The sequence below is a fragment of the Panthera onca genome, chromosome C1 (genome assembly GCF_046562875.1).
Source record: "Panthera onca isolate mPanOnc1 chromosome C1, mPanOnc1 haplotype 2, whole genome shotgun sequence".
NCBI classification, from domain to species: domain Eukaryota; kingdom Metazoa; phylum Chordata; class Mammalia; order Carnivora; family Felidae; genus Panthera; species Panthera onca.
Window position 1 is genome coordinate 22,250,779 of NC_138346.1, and position 20,569 is coordinate 22,271,347.

General features: G+C 35.5%; 1 protein-coding gene across 1 annotated transcript in view; it reads left to right on the top strand.

Moving 5' to 3' along the window:
- ABCA12 (ATP binding cassette subfamily A member 12) overlaps positions 1-20,569 on the top strand; it is a 291,771-nt gene that overhangs the window by 192,858 nt on the left and 78,344 nt on the right. Inside the window, exons 11-14 of the mRNA XM_078450550.2 lie at positions 6,044-6,156; positions 10,566-10,641; positions 14,561-14,679; positions 15,754-15,860. Coding sequence (XP_078306676.2) covers positions 6,044-6,156; positions 10,566-10,641; positions 14,561-14,679; positions 15,754-15,860 — 415 coding nt within the window. The remainder of the gene's footprint in view (positions 1-6,043; positions 6,157-10,565; positions 10,642-14,560; positions 14,680-15,753; positions 15,861-20,569) is intronic.

Below are 20,569 nucleotides of genomic sequence, written 5' to 3' on the forward strand. Positions count from 1 at the left end.
TGGGACATTACTATTCACAAAGAAGCCTTTTTTTTTTTTTTTTTTTTTTTTTTTTTTTTGTAATGGTACCTGTAAGGATCACTGGTAGGTAAGTAATTTAAACATGGAGCAGATAATCCTTCACCTTTTTGTAAATTTTATCAATGAAGATGAGGGTATTAGTTAAGCAAAGAAAAAAATAACCAGTGGAACTTCAGGGTTATCCAAGTACATGAAGAAGTGAGGAGGAACAGTAACTTAACAAATGTATTGTCAGTTGGTATTGCAGACCTTCTGAAAAAGAGGTGTGTAACAGGACCAGTCATAGATTAGAACATTGGCTCCGACTCATTCAGGGCCAACCAGAATTCTGTGCATTTAGCATTTAAACTGCCCAAGAATAAACTATTCCATTGGGTTTTTGTTGATACCATCCAATATAAAACAACCTGTTGGTGGAGTTTTGAATTGAGCTACCTCGATGGGGTTGGCTTCCCTCAAGTGCGGCCAGCCTATACATGACCTTTCTAAACCTGTGTATTAGTTTGGCTTTATTTGACATGTATGACACAAAGATTTGGAATTATTTTTGCAGGAGAAATCCCTTTAAATTTTTTTCTAATGTTTATTTTTGAGAGAGAGACAGAGCAATCAGGGGAGGGACAGAAAGAGAGAGAGAGGCAGACATAGAATCCGAAGCAGGCTCCAGGCTCTGAGCTGTCAGCACAGAGCCGGACATAGGGCTCAAACTTACGAACCGTGAGATCATAACCCAAGCTGAAGTCGGATGCTTAACTGACTGAGCCACCCAGGTGCCCCCAGGAGAAATCCCTTTAAAAGTTATTTTCCTTATAAAAGAATTCAGAATATGCCAGCAGTTAGGACTTAATGGTCTTATATTTAAGTTTTGATTTTGACTCCTGTCTAGCTGATTTGGAAATGTGCATTAAAAAAAAACCACAACATCAACAACCATCAATTATTGTGTGTCTATTACATACCAGGCACTTCACTGAGCCCTTTATATATCCACATTACATCCTACAGCTAAATTAATATTTATTTTGTAAATGAGGTAACAGAGGGTCATAAAATTAAATATTTGATGATTATACAGCAATGAGGGTTTAAACCTGGGTTTTCTAACCCCAGAATGCAGGCTTCCTCTCTAATATGTTATTAAGAGCATGATATGTTCCATCTAAAATGTCTGAAGCACCAGAAGATAGTGTTCTCATCTTCTTTGGAAAGCTTCCAAGATATTATGTTTGTTCAAAGACCTTATAATAAGCCCTTATGTTGGTACATTAATCTCATTTGATCCCACAACAATGCTTTGAGATTGAGACAACAGATAGCCCCATTTTGTAGAAGAGGAAACAAACCCTTTCAAATGACTTCCCCAAGTATCTAGAACAAGTAAGTGGCAAAGGCAGGACCTGAAGTCAAGGAATCTGAATCCAAGTCCTATGCTTTTTCCACCATAGCATGTCATAACTAAATTACAGAAGGGCAAGGTATTAAGAAGTTTCGTTCTCTAAATGGTCTTCATTTTAGCACTTAGGGTAATTTTTATTTACCCAGGATTTTGGCACTTCATCCTCTTGCTCTTATTTATATTCTATCTTAACAAGGAAACGGGTAAATCAGTTAAAGGAGAAAGAATCATTTGAATTATATAATGTAGCAATAAAAAGAGTCAAAATAGTTATCAGACCATAGTAAGACATCACTACACACTCACTAGAATGGGTAAAATTTTTAAAGATGGACAACCTCAATTGTTGGCAAGAATGTAGAACAAATAGAACTCTATGGAAAACAGTGTGATAACTTCTAGTGAAGTTAATAGTAGGCCCATATGATGTAGCATTTTACTCTTGGATATTTCCCAAGAAAATGAAAACATGTCCACATGAAGACTTGTATGCTTGTTGATAGCAGATTTTTTCATGATAACTAAAAATTGAGAGAAAAAACAAATATCCAAAAATAAAACAGAAAAAGAATTATAGTTTATTTATATATTGGAATTCTACTCAACAAGAAAAACAAATGATTACTGAATCACACAATAATATGGATACATTTTATGACTATTATGCTGGCAAAAGAATCCAGATCCCTCCCCCTCAAAAAAAGAACACTTACTGGATGTGTAGATATTATATTATTCCATTTATATGAAGTTCTCAAATTGGCAAAATTAATTTATAGTGTTAGAAATTAGATCAGTGGATCCCAGGACAACTATTGGGAGAATGAGACAACTTTTTGGGGATTATTGAAATGCTTTGTATCATATTAGCATGGTGGTTACATGAGTATATATATTTGTTAAAACTCACTGAATTATAACCTAAAATAAGTGCATCTTATTGTGTGTGAATTATACCTCAACAAAATTTGGTTAAGAAACAACAAATAAAAAACAAAAATCCCACGAAATAATATTTAGTAGAAAGTAGGAGATCCAAAAAAATACTTTAGGATTAAAAATAAATAAATAAATATATAAATAAATAAATAAATAAAATACTTTAGGCATTATTTTAGTGAAGAAAATTATATAGGATAGGGGCACCTGGGTGGCTCAGTCAGTTGAGCATCCGACTTCGGCTCAGGTCATGATCTCACAGTTCGTGGGTTTGAGCCCCGCATCAGGCTCTGTGCTGACCACTTACCCAGCCTGGAGCCTGCTTTGGATTCTGTGTCTCCTCTCTCTGCCCCTCCCCCACTCACACTTTGTCTCACACTGTTTCTCAAAAAAATAAATATAAAAAAAAATTATATAGGATAAGCATTGCGCTGTAGCTGTTTTAAGTCTCTTAAAATTTATAATTATTGCATATTATAGCATTATGCAATAGAACATGTTGTCCAGTAATGATTACAAATGTTGTAAACCAGTCTACATAATAATGAAAAAGAAAAGAGAAATAGCTAAAAGAAATAGCTTTTTTTTGAAGTAGATGACATTTGACTTTAAGCAATTCTTTTTTAAAGAATATTTATTTAATTTGTTTTTTTATTACTGATTTATACACTAGTTTTTTTCTAATATGATAGCCCTTGACTATCTAATACGGCTTTCTAGTATGATAACCACATGTGGATTTTGACTAAAACTCTGAATTTTTAACTTTATTTAACTTTTAAACGCTGATATTTGATTCAGTTAATGATAAACCTTTTAGTATGTTTGGAATAATGTTGATATGTGAACCTACATTTCATCTGTAGTTGAAATGAAATCTAAATACAGAATAAATATTTTCAATGAAAATGTAGTATCTGAATTGAGATGATCCGTAAGTATAAAATTCATGGTGAATTTTAAAAACTTAGAATGATAAAAGACTTAAAATATTTCATTAATAATTTTTATGTTGGTTGGCTATTGAAGTGATAATATTTTGGATGTATTGATTTAATAAAATACTTTATTAAAATTAATTTCATCTATTTCTTTTAACTTTTTTAACATGACTACTATAAAGTTTAAATATGCGACTTGCATTATATTTCTGTTGGAGAGCCCTTTATAAACAATTTTTTAAAGTTAAATCTTCTTTATTATTTATTGTTATTAAACTGACAATGTCATTAAGAGTCATAATTTCCTCACCATAAATGGCTATATACCAAATTAGGGTCTCTAGTTTATCTTACTCTTGTTGATAAAGTAATAGGGATAAATGAACTTCACAAAAACTGTGAAGTCATTTCCTTCAACAACTTTTTCTTTTTTGAGTTGTAAATTGTTTTTAAACCATCACCAAAACCACATTATACAATATTAACATTATGACATAAATTAGCAAAACTGAGAATCTCAAAAAAGTCAAGAAGTATAAATGGAAAAAATATATGTGATTTTCACCATTTATGAGGAAGCTGTGCTGAAATCCAAATCATGAGAACTCTTAAAATTATCTTTAAGATAAGTTATCTTTTGATAACTTCCATTTTTCTATGGTAAAGAGCAGGGAAAAAATCTATGAAGTAAAATAAAAATATTTTGATCAATGAAGGGTTCAAAGGATTTCAGAGAGGATGAGGGCCAAGTGTCATTATTTTTAAGTTAAATGTCGTGTTAGAAAAAGATGAATTAAGTCTACTGACATTTTACTAATGATACTCACAACAATAATGTTGACAGCTTTAATGAGATTGCCAATTGTTCAGTCTTTGAAGGTGTTACTGTGAAACAACCGATCAGGTGAGTTAGGCAGAGGGCCAATTTGGGAGAAAGCTAGTGGCAATCTATAACCTGAGACCATCTAACTAGTCTCCATGGTCAGAAAGGTTCAACACAAAGTCAGAACCGGGAGATTTTTAGGGCAAATATAAAATGCCTGAGGTATCCATTGCTATGTGTATAGAGCAGAGATGAAAAAAAACACAGTCATGCCTCTATGGCCAGACACAATAACAAGTTAATAATTCTGTGGGCTCTGTGCAGAAATGTCCTGCCCTTCTCCTCTCCAGCCATGTTGGGGCACAGTTTCTGTGCCGGAGACAAGATGAAGAATAGAAAGAACATAAACTTTGAAATTAGACAAAATCAGTTGTACTTATGAATAACTGGATACTATGTAACTGTTAAAGTTTAGTTTTCCCATTGTAAAACAAGGCAAATAAAATGGACTTTATGGAATTATTAGAGGACTAAATAAAATTACATGTATGCTTATATGCACATATACACATATCTATCTGTATACCTCATACTATGCTAGAAACTAGAAGACACTCAATTTACTTTTCTAAATACAGCTTTTATTCATAACTAGGGAGCTGAAATTAAAATGATCTTAATCTATTAAAAATTTCAAAACTTGTAGAAAACCATGAAAGTGTATGCACATACTATATCTGTTGCTGGAGTGAGCCTTTAGTTCACTAGGATACATAGGGAAAAACTATTAGTTCCATGTGTACATTTAACTTCACAATGGCAGATTGTTAATGAAGCCTATTGTTCTAGTTACTACTCATGTAAGTTAAAACATTGCCCTTGATTATTGATATAAATCACAGTATTTGGAAAATTCAGATGTACAATGACAGCTTTTTAAAAAATGTACTAATGACAGTAAAGAGATAAAAAAGACACTTCTTAAGAAACAAATTGCTTTTTGAAAATGTAGAATGAACTCAAGCATCAGTGAATTTGCTGATTGGCCATCCCCAGTGCAGACCACCCATCTTATTTGTAACATAAAAACTCTAGGAAAATAGTGCCAGTTAGTCTGGATATTAATTTTGAGCCACTCCTGGAGTAGTGCCTATGGGACACTTAGAGAATAGAATGCAGTCTTTAATTAGGGCAAGCTCCGTTTCTTTTTCAAAAACATTACCATTTGTCCAGCAACAGATAAATATTTATCAAATGCTTAAATAATTATTATTCCTGAAATGGGGTCCTTTCTCTGGGCTTGATTTTTTAATTTTATTTTCTTTAGAGAGAGAGGGAGAGAGAGAGAGAGAGAGCACAAGGGAAAGGGGCAGAGGGGCAGAAGGAGAGAAAGAGAGAATCCTAAGCAGGCTCCTTGCTCAGTATGGAGCCCAATGTGGGGCTCAGTCACACAACTGGGACCATGGGCTGGGACCATGACCCGAGCCCAAATCAAGAATTGGACACTCAACCAATTGAGCCACCCAGGTGCCCCTAGGCTTGATTTGTAATAAAAATAATTTCCAGTATTTAAATTTTCCCTTAAATAGAAACAATGCCATCATTTCATTGGACATAGCTATTCCTAACCACTTATTTTTAAGTCTTAACAGAAACAATTGATGTGAACTCCACTCCCTTACTTTTAGGCCTTTGAGTCCTGAGTCTTTAGAATCGGGGAAATGTAAAATGCTCTGTCTGGTTCAAGAACATTTTGGGGGTGTTTTCTGCATTAATAAACAAGTAATTAAACAACAAAAGCAGTATCTTGTCTTCTACGTTATAAGAATAATTTACTGTAGCCATTTTCTCCTTGAATAACCTTTGGTTTCTGTCTGCAAACCCTGACATGCAATCTGGTTTAATTGTTTTTTGACTCGTTAGCGCACTGCTGGTCGTGCAGAAGGTTTATCCACGTGTCACAACTAACGAAGGTTTCAAAACTCTCCATAAATCTGTTAAACATCTGTTGTACACTTTGGACTCCCCAGCTCAAGGTACTGTATTTCCATCTAACTATATCCAATTATGTGTCACAAAGCCTGTTAGAAATATTAAAAAAAAAACAGAATGCAACCAAAATAATCATTTATAGATAATATTATTCTTAGGTGGGCAAATTTGCCTCACCTAAATTTGGATCTCTTGCTAATCAAAGAAAATGAGAAATGGCTAGAAAAAAAGGCTGTGACTTTTTAGGATTTTTATTTAGGTGAAAATTATTTCTCTTAGCTTATAAAACTATGTTTATGCTTTGTATGGAAAGTAAATATTAGGACCAAGCCTCAACAAAAAGATTTCTACTACTTTTTGGAGCAAAAGCCTACACTGAATTGCACTATTTTTACCCTCATTTCCAAATATTGGCTTTCTAATCAGGATGAATCTTTCCTTGGTAAAAATATACCCTCAACCAGCCATCTTGAAAATACTTGATGGACATCAGAGTGTGAATATTGATATAAATCTGCTGTCATTCCCAGCAAGACAAGCTATAGCATGTTACTAGTGAGTCAGAAAATATCATCTTTATATACACAATAGCATTATATACCACACACATGGAAACACACAGATATATATACACACGGACACATATAGGCAAAGATTTAGGGCCATAAGGAATAAATACCTACTTTGAAGTACCAAGTGCAATGTTTGGTTAGCATTTACCTCTTCTGAATGAGTTTAGAATTCTGTTTTCTCAGCTGAGTTTGTTAGCTTTCAAATATGTAGACTTTACCTTTGGATTACAAGTATCCTGAGAGCATCAGGTCACAAGCTGATTGTTCATTATACTATTCCTCATTAAACTGCCAGTTTTCATATGAATAGCAGGTTTTGATATTCTTCGAAGACTTCTCATTGGACAGTCTGACGTACTTTGGAAACCAATTTCTGTTAGGCTAGAGCATTTTTTTATATCTACAATTACAGAATTAATGACTAGTTTGCAAGATTGATTGTGGTAACATTTAATGGTCTTGACAAACATTGGAAAAAATGCTTGCTCTTTAAATAAAAAGTCCAGGCCAGAAAACCAGACAGTACACCAACGAACACTAATTATTTCCTCTGTATTTTTTTATTTGCATTTTGAAGACTTGAGAATTTCAAGTTTCTTCGTACCACTCTTTCTTATCATCTTCAGATTTATACCTTGTAATTATATAAAGTAAAGGGATAAAGTTAAAAACATTTTTACAAAGGACAAAAGCTCATCAGTGCCTTGCTAGAAGTCAGAGAAGCAACGCTTCTTATTAACTGAGTTATCCAGACACTTTTCCTGGTGAACAGTACAACTCAGTTTTCAATATTTACCAGTGGCCGTGTTTCATGTCTGTGAATATGCTAATGATTTGGGCATGTATTAAAACATGTCATTGGGCAGTCAAGTTGACAAGGAAATACATCAGAGAAATGTGTTGTTACTTATAAAATTTGAGGTGCTTACATGTGTTTGTTTTTTAATTTCCTATACTTGTGACTTCATCAGTCTGAGGATTAATGTAGTAGCATTAATATCAATTCCTGAAAGTCCTTAATCCCAAATCCCTACCTGCTTGAGCAGAAATTTTGTGGCCTTTGAAAAATTCTTCTAGGTATTTCTGGGAATCCTTCAGGGAACTCAAATTTGTCCTTGAAAGCTGAACCAGTGACCCTGGTTCAACAGTGCAGGGGTCTCTAGCCCCAAGTACAAATGCCCGCCATGATGCCCAGACCACCTTGTGCTTGGTCTTCATGACTTTTGGCAATATCCGTGAAACGAACACACTTCTCCTTTGGCTTTATATTCAGTTAAGCTGGAGTGTGGTGATGTTTCGTAGCATAGTTGCTTGGGTTCTCATGTATGACAGGGTCCAGATAGCTTTGAAAATCTCATGCCACTCTTTTGAAGAAGGAAAATAAGAGATAGTACCTTTTGTGTCAATGCTAAGTGCTTTACTACCTTAAATCACTGTTCTCATGAAAATAAGTCCATGAGATAGAATTATCATTCTATTTTACAGACAAGGAAACTGAGGCAAAGGGAGGCTGGGCACTTTGCCTATGCTGTCCACCCAGCAAGTGGCTGAACTAAGATTAGATCTCTCTGTCCCCAGAGCCAGTTGCCTTGAGTTCTTTGCCAGACGGCCTTACTCACATTTACTTTCTGGGACACACACACTTGATTCCAGGCTATTTCTTGGGGTCATGCAAGTACCTGCCACCATCAGACCTCAGAACGGCTTCCATTTTCAGCCACTGTGGAGTTTGATTCACCATGTCAATTCCTTTCCACATAAGTTTTTCAACAGGCATGCCCCCATTCCTCTCTCCACTCTGCTTTTTACAGACCTTTCTGTCTGTGATCCAACACACTTCAAGTTTTCTTTAGGAGACTTCTCAGCAACTATGAAAATATGAAGATTCTAATAAACAGAAAGATTGTCCCCTAACTTCCTGTCTTAATTCTCAGCTCTGCCCCAGTGAAGATCCCTGCCTCACAGCTAATATGCTTTAGTATTTCCATTTATAAACACCGAGTTTTGAGAGCAGGGATTATCTTTGTGACTCATTGAAGTTTGCTCTTTGACAAAGTAGTAAATTATATGAAATTACTTCTTGAAGTAGAAACCCATCTTTACTAATGAAAAGAGGTTATCTGTGCACTAGATTTCTTTCTATGTCTGTGGGTACCATTTTCAATTATATCTAATCCTACAAATAAAAACAGAAGTGAAGTAAAATATCACTTTTTAAAGACCTGTAAAGGTTTCCACTTCATTAAAGCCTATTTAGTACATTATTTCTTCTAAGATATTTTATAGTTCAGGGGAAATGTCCCTAGTCAACATCAGGGCCAAGTCTATCACTGATATGTAAAATTTCTGTTAGTTACACATTTTAACAGCTTGATGAGGAAGAGAAACTCTGTAACCACATAGTATACAAATGCCAATAAACCTGCTCAGCATTACATAAGAATTCAAACTTAGCAAGATTTGATCTTGGAAAAATGGTTTATATTCTTTTACATTGCAATGTAGAAATATCAACAGAGACCTATCCTTGATTCTTCTATATATGCATGCCAAGAAATAATAGGTACTACCATTATTAATTAGGTTTATTTATTCTGGGTATCTTCATTCTCGGTTCTTTAACTCACTGATGCATTGCTATCGCTAGAGCAGTAATATTAGCTGCACCTTGAGTGGAGCACCGGAAAATTCTGCTGTGCTGAACAGGAAAACTGAAAAAGCCCCTGTGCTAGATACTACGGATGGTGCAAACATTACTCATACACCACTGATACAGAGGTGGACAAGGAGGTCTTTCATTTAGTAATAGTCTTTTTCACGCCCATACTAATTTAAATCAACTCAGTGATCAGCACCAGAAAAGTATGGATGATTGCATACATTTGCAGTAGGACCTTTATAGAAGGCTTTAGGACACACTAACTAGGGACAGTGAGAGAACTATCAATGCTTACTAGTAATAAAATATCTGATTGAAAGAGATTAGATCAGTGTTAAAAAATACCAGCACTGAAATATACTGGATTATAGGGAGTAAGTATTGTCTCCAGAGAAGATGGAAAGACTTGATACCTTTTCCCTAAAGGGGCTGAATGAAAGCCTTGGATTTATGATTTTTATTTATGCAGTAGCCATTAAAAGTACTCTCATGTTCAATTTTTCATGTGAATTCTGTTGCACACTTATTCTTTTTATGATACAGTGTTATGTGGCAAGCGGAATCAGAGACCTATTTAACTTCGAGGGGCAATTCACAGTGTTGAATTAGACCTTCCCATATGGTTTCCATTAGTTAGCGATTGCCTCCCACACTTTGAACCTTCATATTATTTGAGACCACTCAGAATGGTTCTGTTAATATGAGCCAATTTGCATTCACAGCTGCATTCAGTTGAAATCAGTGGCTGCTTTTTGAAAGATGGAAAATATAGATTAGTGATAGCAGATGTTTCCTAAGGCTATATTCTTGACAACTGAAAGCAAAAAAATCTAGTGACCTATAAGACTGAAATTGGCCTCATTTGATTAACAAATCACGTGGTAGACAATGTGCATTATAGTATTCAAGAGTCATCTATGCATACAGCTTTTAGGATAAAATAATGTAATGTTTTGACAAATGGAGAAAGAAGTTCTTAGAGATGCATGTGCTTGACCATTAGGGTTTTCTGATTAGCAGGCATCTATTACCTATAAATATCCTGAATGTCTCCAACAAAAAGAGCATAGACATCTTTTGTAAAACTCTTTGGAGAAAAATTCTGCAGATTTTTCTGTATTTTCTTCCCATTTATTTGACCTGTGATGATGTTTTGCTAAGAAAATTACTTCCTTGAAGCAAGCATGTTAAGTGTTCACCTATATAAATGTCATTTCTTTAGGTGGCTCTGGCAACACAACACATGTGTGGAGTGAGGAAGATGGGCAGTTATTATCCCCAAGTAGCCTGGCTGCACAGTAAGTCTTTCTTTGCTGTTGGTCTGTTGGTCTGTTTCTAAGTTGGTAGGTAACTTGTCTGAATAAGCAATCAACACAAGTTATAAACATAATTCTTTTATCAATTTGTAAGACTTTGAAACAGAAAAATTCACTATTGACTGACCAAAGAAAAGGACATAGTTGGAAATATAGTGAAGTCAAGACTTATTATCTCATATTACCCAGTGACCCTTGGGTAATGCGGCATGAGCATCTCCTGTTCAGTTGTAACAGTGTGTCCTGTCTGGATTGGTTGCCTTATGTTTCTGAGGAAAATCTAGATAGAGGTCCAGTTTCCAACTTCTTTAAGGTCTTTCATTATGAAAGACAGATAAGCATCCAATTTTTCATATCATGATGTATTTTGGTTTTGAAAAATCACAGTATTTCTCATGCCAGTCAAGGTAATACAAAATTGGTTTGCTTCCCTAGCATTCGCATAGGTAAAACTGTTTATAGATAATATAATTTTGTACTCTTATTGGGGCATGTAAATATGTTGTCTCAGAAATAGGCAGTGGAAATGACAGCAGCCTTGGCTTCTAAAGACCATTAATGTAAGCAGTGCCCTGAAGTAACTGTAATAATCATGATAGAAAATGCACGCGGTTGCCTGTAGAAGCTGACTGAAGTAAATTCCTATAGCTCAAGGCAAATTTAGGGATTAGATGGCCTGTTATGTAAAGGTTGTTTTGGCCTGATAAATTATACTATTGAAATTGTTTGACTTTAGTCCCAAAGGATATATTTCTGTGCTGATGGAAATTTGTACAAATAAAATCAAATAGTAGGACTTATTTTTAGCCATTTTTTTTCTAAAATAGGATCTATGCAGTTGTTTATAAACTTTCTACCATTTAATGAGAAGCTGTCAACTCTGGGTAAATTCTAGGGAAATCCCTTCCATAAACAACCACCTCCTATTTCTGCTCCCACCGTTCTCCTCCTCTACGGTGGCTGAACCTACTAGTGCTCCTTCCAGAGCAGTCAAGCAGCCTTGGGCAGTTTCCCCCTGGCTAGACCACCGTGTTCCAAATAGGCAGGTCTTTGAAACACGTTCCCTATATAGCCATCAAAAATATATTTCTTAAAATCTTTGAACTGAGACAACTGGATGCTTATTGTTGAAACCAGGTACCTTTCTCAGAGCCTTGAGGCATCCATAGCATTGATGATGCTAGCACTTCAGACCACAAATTCCACAGTGTAGTTGTTGATAGCTAGCTGACAGTTTATTAGGAAGAATTCAATACTTTTAACATGGCTCTTGTTGAGATTGATGAAGTTAAGGGAGTTCTTATCTTTGGACTTCCTTTCCATTCCCACTTTAAAATAATCACAGAGTAGCAATATTTGGCATAAAAGTTGTTTTAGTCAAGAATTTTCTAAAGAAGGCTGCTTGAAATATCTCTCCCTCATAATTCTTCTCCATCTTGATTAATTTTGTTCTAAGTTTATTATTTGTATCGTTCAGTGTGTGTGTGCATATATGCATGCTCACTCATGCACACACATAAACTCATCTTTTACCGCAAACATTCTTGGAAAGTAGGTAGGATTATGTACAAAAGACACATAAATTAAATGGTTTATAAGAATAATTGGATGCTTGGGGCGCCTGGGTGGCGCAGTCGGTTAAGCGTCCGACTTCAGCCAGGTCACGATCTCGCGGTCCGTGAGTTCGAGCCCCGCGTCAGGCTCTGGGCTGATGGCTCGGAGCCTGGAGCCTGTTTCCGATTCTGTGTCTCCCTCTCTCTCTGCCCCTCCCCCGTTCATGCTCTGTCTCTCTCTGTCCCAAAAATAAATAAAAAAAAAAAAATGTTGAAAAAGAAAAAAAAAAAAAAAAAAAATTTAAAAAAGAATAATTGGATGCTTATGCTAAAGCAGTGGCACATAGATGTGGAATCTTAATTTGGGGAGTATATTAAATCCAATCATCAAAATCTTGGCAATCAAATGTTCTTTCTGAAACTAAGAGAAATGGCTTAGATGATATTTCAAGGTCAGTTTTCGTGCAACATTCTTCTACTTTTTCTATTTTAAGCTTGAAAATTCATGAGAATCCCTTGTGTCATTCCATCCTAGAAGGTTAAACCGGTATTTTGCTATTGAGCACTGTACTAGGATGCAAATGGCTCAGTGCTATACTAAGTACTACAGAGAAAAAGACAAACACAAAAGAAAGACAGTATTGGCAGGAGAGAGTCTGGCCAGGGAAATGCCTAAGAAAAAGCAAGAGGGCTTGGAAATGGTTACTTTTTTTTTTCTTTTTTATGTGGAGGCTATCAGCTGTATTTAAATGGAGGTTAGCTATCTGACCAATTAACTCTACTCTGCCAAATTAGAGACTTTTCTTGCCATAGATTTTTTTTCTTTTTCTTTTTTTAGTTTTTTTTTTTTTTTTAATATTTATTTTTGAGAGAGAGAGAGAGGGAGAGAGACAGTGAGTGAGTGGGGGAGGGGCAGAGAGAGAAGGAGATGCAGAATCCAAAGAAGGCTCCAGGCTCTGAGCTGTCAGCATAGAGCCCGACACAAGGCTCAAACTCACGAACCTGAGATCATGACTTGAGCCAAAGTCAGACACTTAACTGACTGAGCCACCCAGGTGCTCTTGTTTTTTTTCTTTTTAAAGTTCTTCCAGGATCTGGTTGTATTAACCCACATCTAAATATCCTAAGAGTGCTTTAACGTTAATGAATACATTTTCTTATGTGTTTCTAGCTACACCAGGATAAGTCTCTTCCATTAGTATTTGAATAAAATCTAAATTAAACATCTGACAGAACTAGTTAATTTGTGTATTGTGCAGTTTGATGCAAAGCAGATGGTCCCCAAATCAGCTGTTGACATTTATTCTATCTCTCCTGTACATAAAATTCAATCGGAGACACTAAGGGAAGACGTTACAAAACAAATAGAGAGGCAGCCTAAGAGTTGAAGTGGCTGGGCATATGCAACACACACATACTTACTCACGTGAACTTATGCCTCAGAAATCTTAGGCTGTCTTCTCATATGCCAGTCACGGTGAAAGAAAACCTGAAAGTGGTTAATTTGAAAACACGGAATTGGTTGTTTAAAGGAAAACAAAAGGAACTTACATTGTTGTTAGATTCCCCTATTTTTAAAATCACAATTAAATAAATTTAAATTTATTTGAAGAATGTTATAGGTGGATGGGATTAGCAGATCAATTCAGCCCTCTACCTCTCATTTGACAAGAGAAGAAACTGAGACCCAGAGGGGGGTTGGCAGACTTAAAGGTGGGGGAGAGAAAAAGGAAAAGAAAATCTACAAGACTCACTGGTTGTACTTACATTGAAAATTATTCATTGTTAATAAAAAAGGAAGAAAAGAAAAGAAAAATTATTCATTGTTTATCTGAAATTCAGATTTAAGTAGGAGTCCTATACTTCATCTGACAACTCTAGCCCAGTAATTTTTTTCTTTCATATGAATGTGCCTAGAAATAATCTTAAGATCACTTATCATTGGATATTAAAATAATTAAATATAATGGTAATGCCCATGGAGAGGTAAATGCTCAGAGGATGAAGAACCAGTGTGTACTTAGGTTGTATGAAGGAAGATATTCTACTTCATAGTGTTTTAATGCCCAAGTTAACCAATGCCCAAGTCAGCCACTGCGCAAGTCAACCACTGTCCAAGTCAACCACTGCCCAAGTCAGCCACTGCCCAAGTCAGCCACTGCCCAAGTCAACTGCTGCCCAAGTCAGCCACTGCCCAAGTCAACCACTGCCCAAGTCAACCAATGCCCAAGTCAACCAATGCCCAAGTCATCCATTGCCAAATAACCAACAGCTTAAATGACCTCAACAAAATAGCTTTGTTCTATTTTTATGTGACTTAATTTATATATTCTTTTCTAATTCTATAGGCTTCTAATACTGGAAAATTTTGAAGATGCTCTCTTAAATATATCAGCAGATAGTCCTTATATTCCTTACTTGGCATGTGTGAGAAATGTCACTGACAATTTGGCCAGGGGATCACAAGGTAATACTCTTCTTAGTAGTCAAAATGCTGCTTATGGTTCTAATTCTATTATAAAGTAGTATTTTAAGACATTTGCTTAAAAAATAGAGAAAAAAGCTTTTAAAAGATCTTAGTTTCCATATGCATGAGTTTCAGTTTGGTAGTTTGATATATAAAGGGAATATCTAATTGTATTATTAATACGTATTATTAATACGTTATTACTTTTGTTCCTGCTGCTAGTACCACCTGGCTTCCTGGACAGACTTAATGTGTGATGGCCATGTAACAGAGAGTATGACAATGGCCACCCAGACATACTTGCCAAGTTTCTAGAATTATTAAGAGTTCACCTAACCCTTCATGGCGTTTTCTGTGCCCTTAGTAGTCTTAGTTATCAAAAAATAATGAGAAATGATAATATTGACTTCTAAAAGCAGGTGTAAATTACATAAACAAAGGATTTTTTTGTGGCAGACTGGTTTTACTTCCCACCCTTACACACTGTATTTTCAATTTTCTGCCTACATAGACAACCATGAAGATGACATTTAATCAAATATTTCTTTTCCTTTTTAAAGAAAAATATCAATTTTCTCACATTTTTCTAGAGATATGCATTCACTTTCCCCACACCAAAATAGTTTTTTGAGACCTAATGGTAGGCAAATAGCGTAACAAGTATTTAAGTGTGGTCTTTGTTTACTAGCCATGAGTTAATCAAGGTGGGAAGGACATGTCTGTGTCACAGTGATTATACAATCTATTCTCCCCCAAACACTTCAACTTAACAGTATATCCAAAAGTCAGAAATAAAAGCATACTCAGTTCACAAGAGCCAAAAGTGCGTAGCACCTTTGCTAGAAATATTTTTGTCTCTAAGCAGAGTATCTATGAATATTTTAAAAATAATGAACTCTGTAGTCTGCATGGTTCAAGGAAAGGTTAAATTTTCACTTGTCTTATATTTAGATTGAAAGAGGCCATTATCTTAGAAAAAACTTGGCAATAAATTAGGATAAAGGTGTTTTTCAAATGGGTTCCCTAAATGACCTTGCAGTTCACATAAGGTAACTCTTCTCTCTTCCTTTACAGAAAATTTAAGACTCCTGCAGTCCATAATTTCATTTAAAAAATCTTTTCTTCAAAATGGTTTTTATGAGGATTACTTGTCTTCAGTTCCTGAAGTCGTGAAATCAAAAGTAAGCCATGAAAGAAAAAATAAATAAATAAACCTCTACATTTCCTGTAATACTCTGGCAAGATGTATTTTCAGTTTAAAGTTTTTTTTTTTTTTTTTTTTAAGTTTATTTATTCATTTTGAAAGAAAGAGATCGTGAGCAGGGGAGAGGCGGAGAGAGAGAGGGAGAGAGAAAATCCCAAGCAGGCTCCCTGCTGTCAGTATAGAGCCCAATGACACGGGGTTCAAACTCATGAACCGTGAGATCATGATGTGAGCTGAAATCAAAAGTCAGAAACTTAACTGACTAAGCCACCTATGTGCCCCAAGATGTATTTTCAGTTAAAATTTTAAATCTGTATGTTCATAAATATTGGTCCTATTTTGACTAGATTAATGCTAGAAAAGGGGCACAAAAGTGTTTTTGTGCTATAAAATGGCATTTTGTTTTTAATTAACAGATATCTCTGAGTGAAATGACCCATAAGAGCCTAATTACAGTATTCACATACAAAAAGGAATGACTAATAATATAGCTATCTCATTAAGCTTCATAATTTCAAAAAAATATTCAAAATATAATTTCTAACTTGAGATGTCCTCAGTTTTTAAAACTATGAAAGTTTATTTTAAAAGCTGATGTTTAGACTTAGCAGTATGCAGAAATCTCAGAAGTAGACTAACCTTATTTTTATTGTCATCAAAAGCAGAAATCAATAAATCACATTAAGATGTATGATATTTAGGGCTCCTGAGTGGCTCAGTCAGTTAAGCGCCTGACTCTTGATTTTGGTTCAGGTCATGATCTCACAGTTAATGAGTTGAAGCCCCACATCAGGCCCCCCGCTGACAGTGCAGAGTCTGTTTGGGATTCTCTCTCTCCCTTTCTCTCTGTCCCTCCCCTGCTCTCTCTCTCTCTCTCTCTCTCAAAAATAAATAAACTTAAAAAAAGATGTATGATATTAAACAGAGGGGGGAAGGCAACAGAAAAAAAATTTATAATCTCTGAGGTTTCAGTTGGTTCATGTTTATCTATCATTCTTTGCCTAGTTCGTGCATATACTATATAAGTTATGATATTCACTTCATTTCTTAAATAACCCTATTAAAATTTGAAAACAGTTTTCCTAGTAAGAACAGCAGTTTAATTGAATTTATGTAGGCAGGGATAAAGCAAAATTAGAACTGGTTTATTCAGGGCAAGCAAGATGACTTTCTGTATAGTCAACATGGTCTAATTAAGCAAGCATCCAAAACATATGTCCATGTGTATTACAAGTAAGTATGCTAGTTAGATTACATACATTTTTTCCTAGTCTTCTACACAAATCAAAATTTCTAATGTACTTAATTTAGCACTATCTTAATTTGTTTGTGCAAATGAGAAGGAAGTTATGCATTCATCTGGAAAATTCCTACTCATCCTTCAAGGACAAGTTTAAATGTCACTTCTACAATATTAGAGTATTGCCTTTCTCCCTGTTGCCCAACCAAGATAATGGCTTTGTGTGCACATAATATTTATCCATTCATTCATTCTATTCATCATCTGTGGTCCCATAACACTAATCTGTTTATTTAAAAGACATAATCTCTAACCCCAAAGTCCTTATAACAATCCAGGGTAGCAGATGGAAAAGCAGACCAATAATTATAACTCAGTGAGATAAGTGTTGTGGTATGTGGATGGACAGGAGTCTGTGTAGGGAGGTGGGATATTTAACTCTGATTATAGGGGATGGAGGTGAGGAGAAGACATTTCATAGAGGAGATAATGCTTACTCTTGCAGGCTGTGTAGGACTAGGTTACAGTCCTACATTCCAGACATAGAGCCCTGCATTTGTTAAGACAGAGGTATGATCCTGAAGACAGATACAGGTTATCTGTAGTCATGTGTCCAGCTGGAGCAGAAGGAAAGGCGGCTCCAGAGAGAATGGGCCCGGATCCCAAAGGCCTCTTTTGACTTAGTCAAGGAGTTTGAATCTGATCTGGAAAGTTGTGCATTTGAAGATGAAATTTGCATTTTAGAAAGAGATCTATCTAGGAAAATTATGGAAGTCAGATTGGAGGAAAGCCAAGTAGGTGATTTTTGCAGTAACCTAAGCAGAAAGTGAGGCCCTGCACTATGTCAGTGGCAGAGAATAAAAGGAAGCGACAGTTTCAAGAGTGTTATAGGAAGTTAGGTGACACAACATGGCAGCCAGTGAGGTGTGAGGCATAAGAAAGAGGAGTCTGATAACAGATTTCTGGCTATTGGAACTTATTACTTCACATTATAGTTTGTTGTATAAATAAGGTCCATTTCCATCGCTTTAGAGTGTGAACTCTGATAAAATTATGCGTTCTACATCTCTAAAGCCCCACATCAAGCACATAGTAGATGCTTAAGACAACTCATGGATGTATGAACAAATGAGGGTGTTAAAGTAGAGCCCTGGTGATGTAAAGAGTTCTGGTGATGTAACTGTGTTACCAGGACAGTTATTCATTATAGTTCTCAACTTGTGAAGTAACCGCTCAGCACAAAATATACAGCAGGGAAATTGAAACAACACATTCTCAATCATTTACACTAATGGAATGGGAAATAGATGTAAGAATAATTTAAAACAGCATCCACATTTTGGATATACTGCTCCTATTGAGGGTTACATTATAAAAAATGTTCTAGAAGCCACAGATGTGGAAATAAACTGCAATCCTGTCCCTTGGGTAGAAAATCCATTGTCATTTACAACAAGCATGGCTGCTATCTGCAATTGACAGAATCCATACATTCCAAGACTAAAAGCTCTGTCAGGAACATTGCTAACATCCCTTCCTATGGTATTCTCAGCACCTGGCATATAGTCTGACATGGGGAAAATATTCAGTACATATAACTGAAAGAATGAAGACAAATTCCTAGAGGTGATTTAAATTCCCTGCTTTGCCTTCTCTGGTAATTAGTATCTTAATTGTGACAGTCAAGGCCTACCCATTCCAAAACTTTATTCATGGTATTTCTAAGAAGGTTTAGACCCTCCAAAATGTCAAATGCCTGCCATTCAAAGGTGACTTTTTCTTCTGTTCCTACCCCTCTTTTCTAGCCCTAACATTGCACTCTTCTTGAGCTTTTGTGTTTTCTACTCCCTTCATTGTGGGGAGGTTAACTTCCTGGTTGGGGAACTATATGTAAAGTGGATATTCTGCCCATGTTGGGCAGAAACGTGGGCAACACAATATTTTTATTGTAACATCTTTAAATTTTTAAATAGGTTCCTTCTCCCCTGCATTTACTTGCCAAGGGCCCAGGAGCATTGCTGTTTTATCCTTTTTATGCCTATGATATTTTGAAGCCTTATTTAAATGTAGCTTACATTTCTGACTCAGATGCATTTGGGGACCATGGCCCTGGGGAATTCAGTCACAGCTGGACCTGGAGTTAGTTATGGCTCATTGTTAAAGTTTAGATCTGAGCACTTACTCACTTTGTGGACCAGGGTCATGACAAAGGAGAGAAGGACTGTATATGAGGTGCTGACAAACCTACATTCTAGATTTGACACATACTTTTGAAGAGAGGATTTTAATTCTCTGAATTTATGATTGATTATTAATGATCCATGAAGCTTCTAAATGTTTAATGCATGTATTGCTTTTAGAAGAAAGTAGTAAATAATGACAAATACTAAATGACCGTTGGGTTATTCTTTGATAGATGTGCCCCACAATGCATTCCACATCATTGACCCTGAATTAAATTCTTATTTCAGAGAACCAATTTTATTTCAGTAGCATGGTTAGATTTCCGATTTCTCCTTCATTAACTTATATCTTATCAAACCAAGATTACACTGTATAGACTTTTACAGGTTTCTCATACATGTATGTTAAACTTGCAACTAAAAAATATATTTGGTCTCTACTAAGTAAAAATCATTGACATTTACTATGCCCTCAAAGCTCGATTGAAACAAATATATTGGGCTACCGGTATTTATCCTTTTTTTAAGAAATCATTAAAACTCAGAGTAACTGGGTGGTTAGTTGGTTAAACATCCGACTGTTGATTTTGGCTCAGGTCATGATCTCATGGTTCATGAGTTTGAACCCCATGTCAGACTCTGAGCTGACAGTGTGGAGCCTGCTTGGGATTCTAAATCTCTCTCTCTCTCTCTCTCTCTCTCTCTTTCGCTCCCCCCCCCCCCCCATTCACACTCTCTGTCTCTCTCAAAATAAATAAATAAACTTTATTTTAAAAAAAATCACTAAAAGCCACTGGAGTACATGGCAGGGAGGCTTGGTTTTATTTATTAAAAGGTTAATCATGTCTAGTATTTGGAAAGAAAGGAATAGAGTGGCAAACATGGTAGCATGGTACCAAAAATAGCTGGTAAAACAATTGGGCCTGTAATGGAAATTTTCTCATAGCTATAAGACAAGTGAGTAGAAGTTTAATATGCATGAGGACATTTTAGATAGTTCTAAGCCAGCAGTCAATTAGAATATTAAATACAGTAAAAAATAGACCAATGATATTTACTATCTAGGATGATCAATGTTTAATTACTACTGCCTACATGCAGTTACTATAAAGCTTTCATCTAAGACATCATTGTATCTTTCCCATTTGATATATGGAAAGAAACATCCCTAAACATTTGCCTGTATCATAAAATATTTCATTTCTATCAAAATGCAACTTCTAATTGAAAATCGAGTTGCAATGAATGACACATATATTTGCT